Here is a 14371-nt window from a genome sequence, read left to right as displayed (position 1 = left end):
TTTGAGGGTGTGTGGTGAAGATTAGACTTGATTTTGGCTGAATTGCAGAGTGAAACTCGAAGAAGAAGAAGAAGAAGAACACATGACTTACAATATGCTTACGAAATTGTAGTAAAGTTGTATTATACTTGTATGTAAATTGTATTCTGTTGTGTGTGTGTATATATATATATATATATATATATATATATATATATATATATATATATATATATATATATATATATTTGAATGTTGTATGAAAGTTGAAAAATAGTTGTATAATGTATGAATCATTCTATAAAATTTGTATTTAAGTTATCAATACTATCTTTTTACATAAAGTTATTGATATGTATCAAAATTGTATTAAGAGAGGAAGTTTTGATTGGAATTTCAGAGAGGAAGAAGAACACACCGCATACAAAATATATATAAATCAGATACAAAAGACATATTGTATAAATTTTGTATGAAAATTGTATTTAAGTTGTATGATGTTGTAGATGTATTTAACTGGGTAAAAATAATGTATGAAAGTTGTAAATAAATGTATACTATATAATTAGTTGCATGAAATTTATTTTAGCATGTAAGTTGTTGTAGATATATTAATTTTGTATTAAATTTATTTTTAAATGTGTATATTATTGTACCATATATTGTTCAAGATGCCGAATTTGAATTCAATTTCAACTTTTTAACGACTGTCAATGATAGAAAATGCCGAATTTAAATTGTATGTTGTTGTAGTTGTATTTAGCCGGATAGTACATTAATCACAGTTTCTTCATACTAATTAACTTACTATTATAGAAATTATAGTTTAATATCATTTGATCATGATTAGCATTTCTTCCTCTCTTGTGTCGTTTTATTTGTGACTTTCTCAGTTACCAAGTTAATTTTCATTTAAGGATTAGTATTACACTAAGGAGTTGTTTGTTTCGCGGACGGAATTATCTTGGGATTATAATTCCTTGGGTTACTTAGTGCTAATACTCTGTTTGGTATCGTTGGCTGAATTTCATATTGAAACAAGAAGAAGAAGAAGAAGAAGAAAAAAAAGAAAAGAAGAAGAACACATGATATAAAATATATTTACGAAATTGTGGTAAGGTCGTATTATAATTGTACGTAAATTGTATGTTGTTAAAATTATATTTAACTGGGTAGTACATTAGTCACAGTTTCTTCATACTAATTAAACTGACTATTATAGAAATTATTGTTTAATATCATTTGATCATGATTAGCATTTCTTCCTCTTGTATCGGTTTATTTGTGATTTTCTCATTTACCAAATTAATTTTCATTTAAGGATTAGTATTACACTAAGAGGTTGTTTGGTTCGCGGACGGAATTATCATGGGATTATAATCCCTCGGGTTACTTAGCGCTAATACTTTGTTTGATTCGTTGGATTAAAAATGAAATATACTATATATAACCTTAAACATGTGCTTGGTTTAAAGGTGTATATGTTGTCGTTTCTGTGTTAAAACAAAAAATTAGAAAGACTGTTAGAAGAAAACTGGAAAAACAGTAAACTACAAGAAATATTCCGAGTCCACAATTTCCTTGTGCGTCCTTAAGGAATTTTAACCCCCTCACACGTTGCCAAGGTAATGGATTAAATCCTCCCAGAATGAAACGGAATAAACCTTCATGCAATAGTGGCAATACAAACTGCATGATACCAACGAACTCAAAAGAACGGAGCGAAATCACACTTACGAATTTGAAAGAGAAACTGCGAAGTAGAATGCAAGAGATTCATAAGGAAGTAAGTTCTGTATTTTTCAGTGTATGAAAAGGAAGCCATGCCTCGGAATTTATATGCAATTATTGGAAGAGGTGTGTCTGTTCATAATGTGAACAAATATTTGAAAGGAAGAGGTGTCTGTCCAAAAAAGGGAAAACTGTGCAAAAAATGCAAAACTTATTCAAATACAATGCAAATAAATACAAGAACTGTGCAAAACTCCAGCAAAAAGAATGCATAAACTGCAGCTAGTATCTATTTTGGTTGTATCGTACGTACTGATGCAGTGAAAAGGGGTTTTGGAGGGGTAATTATGTCTTAACGAAATCTTTATCTAAGGGACTATAATCCTGGTATTGTTATTCCACCTCCAATGTAGGATAAGTTTATACCAATATTTGGAATAAAATTATACCAAGATTATTTAATACCAGTAATTAGGGGTGTCAAATGGGCGGGTTGGGTCAATTTTGGGCGGGTCAAAATGGGTTGAATCAATAATTGGGCGGTCAAATGACCCGCCCAAAAGTTACTTGAGCTAAGATGGGTTGGGTCAAGATGAGTTAAAATTCGGGTCATAACTCAACCCGCCCAACTCTTATTAAACTTTATTAATATGTGTTATTTTCTTATAAATTGTATAATTACTAAATAAGGCTTTTTTGCTTTTGTTATGGTCATATTTAAAATATTAAACAAAAAATAAAATTCTTACTAAGATATTTTGACAAACTTACTCATGGATTAATTTGGGCTAAAAATTAGCCCAACTTTAAATGGGTTGAGATGGATTGGGTCAAGATGGGCTAAGTTCAATAAATGGGCGGGTCAATAACCAACCCAACCTTGGACGGATTGAGCGGGTCATTTAGGCTTGGGCCAAATTTGACAGCCCTACCAGTAATCAAACATGGAATAAATTTAACCCCAGTTTTTATACTGGTATATCCCACTTAATACCTGTAAGGCTGTAACCAAACAACCCTTAACCTTGTCTTATATTGACGATGTTTGGCCGTATTTACTTAATCTCTCGTTGGAATAGTGTCTGTTTCAAAGTTCGAAAAGGAAAATGCAAGATTACATGGCTTATTATCCCTATCTAGATTTTGAGAGGTTCATTGCCGTCAAGTGAACTTAACAATAAAGGCCATATATTGATTGAATGAAAGTATTGTGTTTTCTCCTTTTTTCTGTTTTTATTTTTTGACAGTTGCGATTGACTAGTACTAATTCGAAACGTAATTTCTTGTATCATTTTGATTGTGACTTTCTCATTTGATCTCGTTTTAATTTGCTTGTGATCACAACTGAATATTTGGATTATAAATTCGTGTGTAGCTAAATCCCATGATTTAAGGTATTAATAATGGATTGTACATAGAGAAAGGCGGAGAGAACAGAGAAAGAAGTAAAAGGGTATAATCGAATCCCCTAATTTAACGCACTAATAATGGATTGTATATAAATGGCAAGCAATTCTTATTTAGGGCGGGTAATATACCAATTTAGGACAATTTTGATAAATAAATTTCAAATATTGTATAAGAATGAAAAAAATCCCTCCTCAAAATTTAACACGTCCAAAGATTGGTTTTTGAGGATTATTAATTACTAAACGCGAGATGCATTATGACCGGTGACCGGCCTGCCCTTTTAACATGCTCTTCTTCAGAGGGAGCTCTCTACAAGTTGGTCAGACCAATTGTGCACTTCATTTCAATTGGATCTAATATTCCCAGCAACTTTTCCATCAAAATTTAACTTTGTAATCACAGATCCTTCTCACACACCAAAACAATTTTCAAGCAGCAAAAGTCTGCTCAAACGACATTACATTTGCATTCATTCTATTTTCCAATTTCTTGACAACCTCACCAAGTTGAGTTCTAACCTATATATCAAACTAAACTCTGCAAACTTTTGGCCAAACATTTTTGAAGAACACAGAATCCATAACAAGCTTGGTTGCAATGACTTCATCAAACTTTTCCTCATCAATGACCAATCTTCTAACCTGAATCGAAGTTTCAAAACTCCATCCTCTGATACCTTTAATATTGCATAAAACTTTCTAACAAGATCATCATATATTCATTCGAGATACTTGCGAGTACCAAAACCCTTATCATCGATCCCATGGCGGACTGACTTCAAAGGGGTTAAAATACTGACTTTGAACAATGACTGTGAGTATAATATATGACATCTCTTCTCCTTATTAGTACCTCAAATGAAAAAAGCATCTCTGCTGGTTAGATGTTTCTCTATTTTCGACGGATTACATTCGTTTGTTTTATTAATGACTTGTTCAAAAATTAAGGTTCACGATACTGCCTAGTGGCTACTATTGTTGCGAGGAGCTCATATAGATATATAACAAATTACAACAAGGAAATATTAAACAAGAAGAGGTTTAGATTTGTTTCAGAAGAAGAAGATTATGGGGTATTCTGACTAAAGTTCACTTAACTGTGCAATATGCTTTTCGGCTTTAGAGGATGGAGACCAGGGCATAAAGCATACTCCATGAAAGCTGCCTGCAGAAAAACTTGTGCCTGCCTAGAAATTCTGAAACACATACATAACATCTTGAATGCAACAAAAAAAGCTTCATCAGAAATCAAACAACCATAACATTTGGCATGTCATAAGGCGAGATAACAGGAACAAGTAGTTATCAGTTACATAGAAAAGTTCAAGAATTACCAGCAGTAAATAAGGTAACATTTCTGGTATACTGCAACTGAAAACTACTTTTCATCTAGTCATGGAAAGCTCCTTCCTGGCAAATAATCACAGAATTTGCAGAGCACCTTGGGCAACCTACCAATTTCTCAGCCAATCGAAATAAATATTGAGACGCATAGTTCCTTGAGCATCTCTTGCACATTCTTCTTCTTGATATGAGAACGAACTTTTCCAGACCCATTGCATTCTTTAGTATAAATTCTGAAAGATTGAAAAGTTCATCATAATCCCATACAAGACACCCCTGCAAACACGTCCCTGAAGAACTGACAACCTTAACATTCCTGAGGTTGGGAAACCCAAATCTCGACAGCAAATGAATATCGCCTCCTTTTGCCAAATATCCTAACTCAAATTTGCATCGGGAAAAATCCAACTAGAGAAAGAATATAGTCAGGATCAAATGCATGTGTTAAAGTCAAATGAAAATCTTATTGCACGCAAGTCACAAAACAATGATTTCATAGTAGAAGTGTCTGGTACAGAACAATTTCTGAACCCACCAATCTTTAATGGTTCTGGGCAAATGATTATGACAACTGTTCCTCTAGGATGACTCTTGGAATAGGTGAACCAAGCAAAGAATGAAAGATGCTGTGTTTGCCAGCAATCTTTTTCCCATCAGAGCCCATTAACCACAAAACTAGTCATATTAAAATGATATTTTCTAGTGAAAAACGTTTCTTACTGATGATTAAGAATATATTTACATCTCCTTAAGAAAACCATTCAGTGTGGGGAAGGGGGACGTTAAAAGTTAAAACTTCATATAATGAATGTGAAAAAAAAGATGAGCAAAAAGTTGCAGGAAGTTACATCAATAGTTGCCATAGTTATGTTAAGTGTCTCCACATGAGGCGAGGCTTGCAACAGGATAGCTGCTCCATAGGAATAAAACTTTGTGATATGCAAATCTAAAGTTAGACATTTGCATTTCAATTCTGGAAGCAGCAGCCCCCCTTCAAACGGCAACATGACCTGATGCAGTAATTCCAATGAAACTAGTAAAGGATAGAGAAATAAAGTGAACACATAATGGTATAACAAATATAACACATTAGCTGAATAATAAAAGAAATACACCACTTTAAAAAGTTGACTGAAAGATTGCAATTGCAAAAAGTCACAAGAGTTTTGTACTAAAACCAGTAGCCTTTGTATAATAATGTGTAAAATTTCTTGGGCAAAAGCTTGGTATTTAACCGGAGAAGGGTAGAGCGGTGGGCCCATTATCCACTGACTTTCCAACCGTGCGTCACTGACCTAGGGGAAGTCTCTACTATCAGAAAATGTGTAAAAATTCTAAATTGTATTTTATTCTAAATGCTATTCTCTTTATGATATCTATAATCAAATAAAGGAAATAGAGTTCTTTTAACTTAAATACAAACCTCCGTGAACCAAGTTCCGATTGTTAACTCCGTCGCGCAACTCAACTTTTGAAAATATTCTTGGACTAGTGTCTTAATAACTTGATGATCATCAGGACAACTGTCACTAGAATATTCTGAACAAGTAATTCGGAAAGTAAGCCTAGCACTGACCACGGAGGCTGCATTTATTAGCCGACACTTGAGATCATACAGATTTTTGGAGATCTCCAAATGCTGAATATACGGGGCAACAATTTCCAGAGAATGATCATCGCTGTCATTTGGCAACCAATATTCTTTGAACTTGAGTCTCTGTAAGTTTAAGGAATTAATTTCGAGACGACGGAAACCCTCGAAATTAAAAAATTCCAGAGTTTCCAAAGCAGGAGAACCTGACAGTATGTTGTTCACAATAGCATCATCATCTAACACAGTATATTTCAACTTTAGGCTCTTTAGAGACTTCCACTCTATGACAAAATTTTCATCAAAAAAACAGCAGCTCAGATCCAATGTTATCAATGAGGAACAAATGCAGATAGACTGAGGCAAGTAGATACTGTCTTCCTCACAGCAATCTGACCGCAATACAACATCCTCAAATTTTTTTCAACTGCGGAACTAAGCCATCGGCTGATTGGGGACTCGTATAGAGACAGGTAAGTGAAATTCAGTTGGAATTTTTTATTTTGGAACAAGAGGAATGTGGTAATGCATAATCCACAAAGGAAATGAAGTTTTCTGCTTGTGATTCCTTTTCACACCTGAAAATGAAGTGATCAACTGAAGTCCATAGATACTGCCACCTTTTCGCGAGAACACATGTAGTGAAGGGCAGAAGAGAGAGAATTTGAATGAGGAGTGAGTCTGGCAACTGACCGATTCGGTCGTCTAGGGTTTCTTCAACTCCGGTGACTCTCTTCTTTCGTTTTTCAGCTCCGGTGGCTCTCACTTTCTGTTTCTTTGACGATGGAGTATGTTTCCGGGAATGGTCGGGTGCCATAGGATTTTGGTGCAGAAAGGCTTTAGGGTTTTGGATAATTTTCCGGTGGTCTTTTCCCTTCTCTACCGTTCACACGTTTCCTGTTCCGTTGCTTTTTCCCATTCTTTTGTCCTCTTAAATAAATAAATTAATTAAATCCCCCATCTTTTTACATTATTAAACAAATTAACACAGAAATTTGGGGGACTTCTAAAAATATTTTCAATTAAATTCATCTTGTATTAGGATTCATTGTGTCCGAAGACTATTTAGAGGGATCAAATTGAAAGACTTCTTGAAAATTCATTAGAGTTCTCTTGAACAATGATTCATGTAATTGTGGAAAATTTCGTAACAGGAGAGTTAGGCAATAACAGGAGACAATTCATTAGTTTTTAGCCATACAGTGACAAAATATTCTTAATGATATTAATGCTTTATTTGCATTCTCCTTAAAATCACTTCCGTATTTTTTTCGGGGGGCGGGGGTGGGGGTGTGTGTGTTAAAACTTCAAAGTATAAAATTGGATGTAAAAGGAAGAGCATACATTGATACAAGTAATGACCTCTCCCAAAGTGTATATTCAGGGGTCGTTTGGTATTAGAAAAAATAATACAAGCATTAGCTCTATGCATTACTAATACATTGTTTGGTACTTTTTTTCAACTTGTGTATAACTAATATTTGTATTAGTTATACACCATAATTGGCATTATCCTATGCATAAGTAATGCATAGAAAACCATGACATTAGTAATACCAAGGCTTTAATGCATGTATTAGCATAGTTAAAGACAAAATTGTCCTTAATGTCCCTTAAAGCTAGAGAATATGGAGGGCATTTTTGTAAGCACCTATTTTTAAAAAAAAATTATGCAATGCATTATAATTCTAATACACCACACCAAACAATAGATAAGAAATAATATTTGCATAACTAATGCTTGCATTACTAATACACCTTATTCCGCACTATTCTTATATACCCTACCAAACGACCCCTCAGTGTCTCCAAAAGAGGCGCCGCCCCCAAAAGGCTAGCCATTCCATACAAAGTATTGGTTTTTACATGCATCTTTAGGGGTCGTTTGGTAGGAGGTACTAGAAAAAATAATGCAAGTATTAGCTCTAAGTATTCCCAACACCTTGTTTGGTACATTTTTTAAACTTGTGTATAACTAATACAAGTATTAGTTATACATTTTGCTTGGTATTATCCTATGTATAAGTAATGCATAGAAAATCATACCATTAATAATACCAAGGCTATTAATGCATGCATTAGTATGGTTAAAGATAAAAATATTCTTGGAGTCCCTTAAAAGCTAGATAATACGGAGGATATTTTTGTAAATAACTATTTTTCTTTAAAATTATGCAAAATATTATAATTTTAATACACCACACCAAACAGTAGATAAGAAATACTATATGCATAACTAATGCTTGCATTACTATCACATGCATTACTAACACACCTTATTCCGCACTATTCTTACACACCCTACCAAACGACCCCTTAGTGTCAGACATTTGCATCTCAATTCTGGAAGTGGTACTCCTTCGAGTTGCATAATGAACACGACAACAACAATAACAACAACCTGGTGAGATCCCATAGGTGGGGTCTGGGGAAGGTAATATGTACGCAGACCTTACCCCTAATCCGGAGGAGTAGAAAAGTTGTTTTCGGTGGACTCTCGATACAAGTAGGAAAGAGACAGTGTATCAGTAACATCAAAGGAATCCAGAAAGATAACACCAGCAATGCAATAACCAGAAAATAGATAGCAAAGTAATAACACTAAGCAGTAACAAATGCACAGTACTACAGACGCAAAGGAATAATATGTACACAAAGGGTCACTAAACATACTACAGCCTAGCCTACGACCCTAATGAAGTATTAAGAACATAACTGGAGCCACTAGCATCCTAAAACAAAACACTATCATACTAGTCTCCTATCTCCTAACCTTCAACCCTAATGCTCGACCTCCACAACTTCCTATCAAGGGCCATGTCCTCGGAAATCTGCATCTGCACCATATCCTGCTTGAACACCTCTTCCCAATATTTCTTAGGCCGCCCTCTACCTCTTCTCATACCCGTCAAGGCCAGCCGTTCACACCTCCTTACTGGTGCATCCAGGCTTTTCCTCCTCACGTGCCCGAACCATCTGAGCCTAGTTTCCCGCATTTTATCTTTCGTGGGAGCCACACCCACCTTCACTCGAATATCTTCATTCCTAATCTTATCAATCTAGTGTGCCTGCACATCCATCTCAGCATCCTCATCTCTGCAACTTTCATCTTCTGGGTATGAGAATTTTTGGCTAGCCAACACTCTGCACCATACAATATAGCCGGCCTAAGCACCGCTCTATAGAACTTTCCTTTAAGTTCCAGAGACACCTTCCTGTCACACAGGACACCAGACGCTAGCCTCCATTTCATCCGCTCCACTTCTATATGGTGCGTAACATTCTCGTCAATATCCACATCCCCTTGTATAATCGACCTCAGGTACTTGAAACTCCCTTTCTTGAAGATGACTTGAAAAATGAACGTGACCTGGTGAAATAATTCAAATGAAGTTAGTAAAGTATAGAGAATGAAGCAACAACAAAGGAAAAGTAATCCACAACAAAAAGATAGTGCTACGACAAATCTAACCATCTAACCACTTTATTTCACTAAACGATCCTTTTTCACTGAATTTTTTCATCATATCATATCATCATACTATATTATAAGCAAGAAGTCCTTTAGTATAAAGTTGATTTACTAAAATATCCTTTAAAAGCTAAACGACCAATTTACCCTCAATCTATAAGTAAAATTATCTTCAATTAAATGATTAATTTTAGCTACTTAATGTTGGAAGAGCTTTCCATCTTCTAATAACTATTCCTAACATTTTGATATGCTAAATATATCGTGCAGCCTTTTCATATGATGTGTGAATTTTATCTAACTCTTTATTAGTAATAAATTATAGCCTTTTCAGCTTACCTCCTTTTAAAATTCTCATTAACCAATTATTTTTCTCATTCCCTTTCAAAAATTACGCTGCATTATTTAGAATCCCTTCAAATTATATTGAAGTCCCTTTGAATCATTTCTCTCATATATCCTTTTCTTTGTTTAGCTTATGAATTTCTTCCATTCCGAATTGACAAGAGATTTAGTTTCAAGTTCAGCAAGTTAGTGTCTTTTTCAGATTGTTCAAGATTCAACTTTTATGTTATTTTTTATGAATTTCTATTAACGAGTGAAAGTATTTGTGCTGTATTAGGCATTCTGGAGAAAGGTGTTGGAAGAATTCACCATAGTAGTTTACTATATATGATCTGTTTGTCTTCTTCTTCCTTCTTTCTACTTTTGCTTTAATTTCTTCTGTTGGATTTTTGGCTTTGTGCTTTTTGTTTGTTGCATATTTATTGTATTGGGGTTTTGCGCATTTTTTTACTTACTATTATGAATGAATCGACCATCGCTTTGTGAAATTTTGCATATTGGTTCTTACATATGTGTATACTGCTAAGAGGTAGTATTATGAATATTTAATAATGTTAACTGTATGTGTAATTTAATTTTTAATTTATAGCTCAATCAAATATAATATATATATATATATATATATAATATATATATATATATATATATATATATATATATATATAATTATAAATGTACATTATGTAAATACTTATATGGGATAACGTGCAACGCAGCCAAATGTAGTGCAAACTCGAGGAATTTATTATTCAAAAAGTTACTTAAAATGTCCTAATTCCATAGTCAATGGAATTAAATCTAGCAATTTGACAACCTTGCCCTTTATTATATTACTAGTCTCTGGGCACGCGTGTTTCGCGTGATTCACATAGCAATGAGTACTAAGTTTTTAGGCAATAAAAGTTACAAATTAACTAAGCATTTGAATTTAAAGTATGTCATGAACATAATTCAAATTCAGTGGCTTAATATTTGAACATGAAAGTCGTAAACCAGCAATGAACAATTAAATTAAGTTAGCCAAATATTATTTCCAATTATTATAATTTTATTTTATGAGTTGCAAACATATTAATTGCCCATTTTGTGTGTGTTCCTTAATTTCTACCCTCTTACTTAATCTATCATTAGCAAAGCTTTGTGATGATACTGATTAGGAGAGCAAACTATGCCATAAAAAAATTGTTGCAAGAAAATGCAGTCCCAAATTAAATTAGGAATTAACTTTTTGTAGATCTGCATACTGTAATATTAAAGGTCAATACATAGACATATAACAAAAGATGTAAAATAAAGAAAGTATAGTCGGCTCCACAAATAAGAATAAATTAAGCATATTATAGACCGTACTTATCATAAACTCGTGTCACCCCGTAATAAAAAAAAGGTCGTTCAATTGAGAACACAAGTAGATAAAAAATACTTGAACAAGCTTATGAATGTTGTGCAGGGGCATGATTGAGTCCCGGAAAGGACAATAATATTTAATCTGTCTTAGAATCCTAAAGAAAGAAATGATATTTCAATCATTTCTCATCTTTGGCTAAACCTTAACATTCTACTATTAAGAGACATAAAAGGCAAGAGTCTAAGTCAATAGAAGAGTTGAACTTTAGGCCCGGCTACTAGAATGGGCGGGTTGGGTCAATTTTGGGCGGGTCAAAATGGGTTGAGTCAATAATTGGACCCGTCCAAAAGTTACTTGGGCTAAGATGGGTTGGGTCAAGATGGGTTAAAATTCGGGTCATAACCCAACTCGCCCAACTCTTATTAAACTTTAATTAATATGTGTTATTTTCTTATAAATTGTATAACTACTAAATAAGGCTTTTTTGCTTTTGTTATGGTCATATTTAAAATATTAAACAAAAAATAAAATTATTTCTAAGATATTTTGACAAACTTTTTCATGGATCAATTTGGGCTAAAAATTAGCTCAACTTTAAATGAGTTGAGATGGGTTGGGTCAAGATGGGCTAAGTTCAATAAATGAGCGGGTCAATAACCAACCCAACCTTGGACGGATTGGACGGGTCATTTGGACTTGGGCCAAATTTGACAGCCCTAAAAATACCCATGTCCAAGCCACCCCTTCTTCATAGTCACTGTATTGTTCATAAAAATCATCAGTAAAATAAATACAATTGGGCTTAACTCCAAGAAATTAAGAAGCTTGGACTGACAGAGATGCATTAGCACCCAAAAAGAGAGCCTTGTCAAGTAACGAAAAGGGAAGGGGGTGTTGTGGGGCGGGGGGAGGGGGAGGAGTGGGGAAGAAGAAGAAGCGTACATGATATCTCTTTTGCTTTTTTCTTTTCTTTTTTACTTATTTATTTTTTATTCTTATTTTAATGATTTTTTCTTTTTCTTTTAATTATTTTTGGTTTAAAATATTCATATTCACGCTCATTATCCGTGTAAATTACACTTACTTTGTCCAGCTCAACCATTATTTTGCCACATGTGCTTAATCAACGGCCAGAAGGGTTTAAAATATAGATTTTGAACAAGTTAAAGTGTTTGAATTAAAAAAAATAAATAGAAGGACTGACATAATAAAGTGACACAAATATAGGTGCCATTTAGGCTATTCTGCCTTCTCTGTTTTTCTCCACTTTTCCCTTCAGTCTTTCTTCACGTCCAAAGAATCTTCATTCAGATGGCATTTCTTTTTTGGTACTATTAAGTAAAGAACAAGATTTTTAAATACGACAACGAGAAAATATATTTAGGGGTAGTTTGGTAGGATTATATATATATATATAATATATATATATATATATACCAAATTATAACATAAGCAGTACAACGTATACGTGGATGAGCATGTATAAAGATATAACCATCCTTTAAAAACTTTCTCCAAATACAAAGCTATAGAAAGTGAAAGGTAATTTTGTAAATAAAATAAATTTTTTTTAAAATTATGGAGTGCATGTTATTTTTACATTCCAAATCAGTGTTTTAAAAAAGCGAAGGCGTGAGACGGGGCGTTTTACTTAATACAGGGCGAGACGAAAGCCTCGAGGTGTGGCGTAAGCCCCACGAATCTTTAATTTTTTTAAATTTATGAATTAAAAATATAGCATTATAACACAATAAAATATAAAAGATGCATTAAAAATTCAAGAAAACTAAAAACAATTAAAGAAACTCATATAAAATAAAATATTTAGCATATTTTACAAGTATAAATAATACGATACTTTTAAAGTTACTATGAAATATAAATTAAATCCAACCTCTTAACTTTCAAACAATTAAAAATTATAATTTCTTAAACAATATTATCAAACTGCATATTTTACCTTTTTAAAAGTAAATACAATAAATTTTTGCATACTGTAATCTAAAATATTACTCCTTCATGAGTAAATATAAAATTATTTTTAAATAGTAAAATAAAAATGTATGATAATTTTGGAGAGACATAGCACTAAGATATGACGATCTATCAAGGATATAAATTTTGGTTATCTATATTTAGAATAAATATTCAAATGATATCCACCCTCACGATGTTCTCAATTAGTAAATATGCAATAATATGTTTGGTTATTTGAGTTATTCACAATTTTCATATTTCTATAGATAAAGAACTTTAATCATTCATTTGTTAAAGAATTTTGAGAGTTAACAGTGCAAATTAGTGAATTCAACATATGATTTGCATAGGAACTGTTGGGTGAGTCCCGAGCGTTGAGCGTTAGGCGTGTTTAGGGCGCACTGTCGGGCGCTTGGGGGCGTAAGCCTCAGAGAACTAAGCCCCACACATGAGTCTCAAGGCATTTTGATAGTGCCCCGCCCTGAGGCCCAGAAAAACCTTTTAAAACAGTGTTCCAAACTAAACAGTCAATAAAAAATAATCCTAGCATTACTAATCTCAGCATTGCTAATACTCCTTATTTAAGAGTACTATTCTTATGCAACATACGAAACGACCCCTTATTACACTTGCATCCTCGCAAATTCACAATATAAATGTTGCGTAATTTATTATTTAGTAAGTTACTCGAAATTTTCCAATTCTAGAGGACATAAGATTCACTATCTGTATGTTGGCACAGAATTTAAACTATTGTTCAAGTTAATCGGGTTAACTGCTATTGTCAAGTTATTATAGATACAACAAGAAGAGAATTAGAAGAAATGTTACTAAAAGTGAACTAGCAGTTCCTAATAGCAAATGGTCAACTTTAGGCCGAAAATGTATGCTTACTTGGATAGGTCAACTTTAGGCCAAAAATGTATGCTACTTGGGTAAGCTTAATGAATGATTAACCGTGACGACACGGCCGGTCGTCTCATGAGTTACCTCTTCGCTTCCCCCATTTCTGCTCCTATTTGCTTTGTTCATCTGTGTTTTGAGGTATCGGGTTGGTCGGATTGAATCCGGATTTGTTTTGGTGAGGTTTGAGATACTTAGTCTCTTTTAAGAAAGCTTAAGTTGGAAAAGTCAACCGGATGTTGACTTATGTGTTAGAGGGCTAGGATGTGAGT

General features: G+C 33.6%; 2 protein-coding genes across 2 annotated transcripts; both read right to left on the bottom strand.

Moving 5' to 3' along the window:
* Positions 1–4212: 4212 nt before the first annotated feature.
* On the bottom strand, positions 4213–6871 carry LOC109212743 (putative F-box/LRR-repeat protein At5g02700). Its single transcript, XM_019376416.1, has 6 exons — positions 6748–6871; positions 5887–6338; positions 5312–5473; positions 4979–5089; positions 4663–4871; positions 4213–4315 (listed from the first exon to the last, which is right to left on the bottom strand). Exons 1-6 carry the CDS (start codon positions 6869–6871, stop codon positions 4213–4215), a joined length of 1161 nt encoding a protein of 386 aa, XP_019231961.1.
* A 2208-nt stretch (positions 6872–9079) lies between these two features.
* Positions 9080–12321, bottom strand: LOC109212742. Its single transcript, XM_019376415.1, has 2 exons — positions 12304–12321; positions 9080–9424 (listed from the first exon to the last, which is right to left on the bottom strand). The coding sequence occupies exons 1-2, from the start codon at positions 12319–12321 to the stop codon at positions 9080–9082; spliced, it is 363 nt and encodes a 120-aa protein (XP_019231960.1).
* Between the last annotated feature and the right edge of the window lie 2050 nt (positions 12322–14371).

The sequence above is a fragment of the Nicotiana attenuata genome, unplaced genomic scaffold, assembly GCF_001879085.1.
Source record: "Nicotiana attenuata strain UT unplaced genomic scaffold, NIATTr2, whole genome shotgun sequence".
In the NCBI taxonomy this organism is placed as follows: Eukaryota; Viridiplantae; Streptophyta; class Magnoliopsida; order Solanales; family Solanaceae; genus Nicotiana; species Nicotiana attenuata.
Note: the sequence above shows the minus strand (reverse complement) of the source record. Positions and strands in the feature narration are given on the sequence as shown.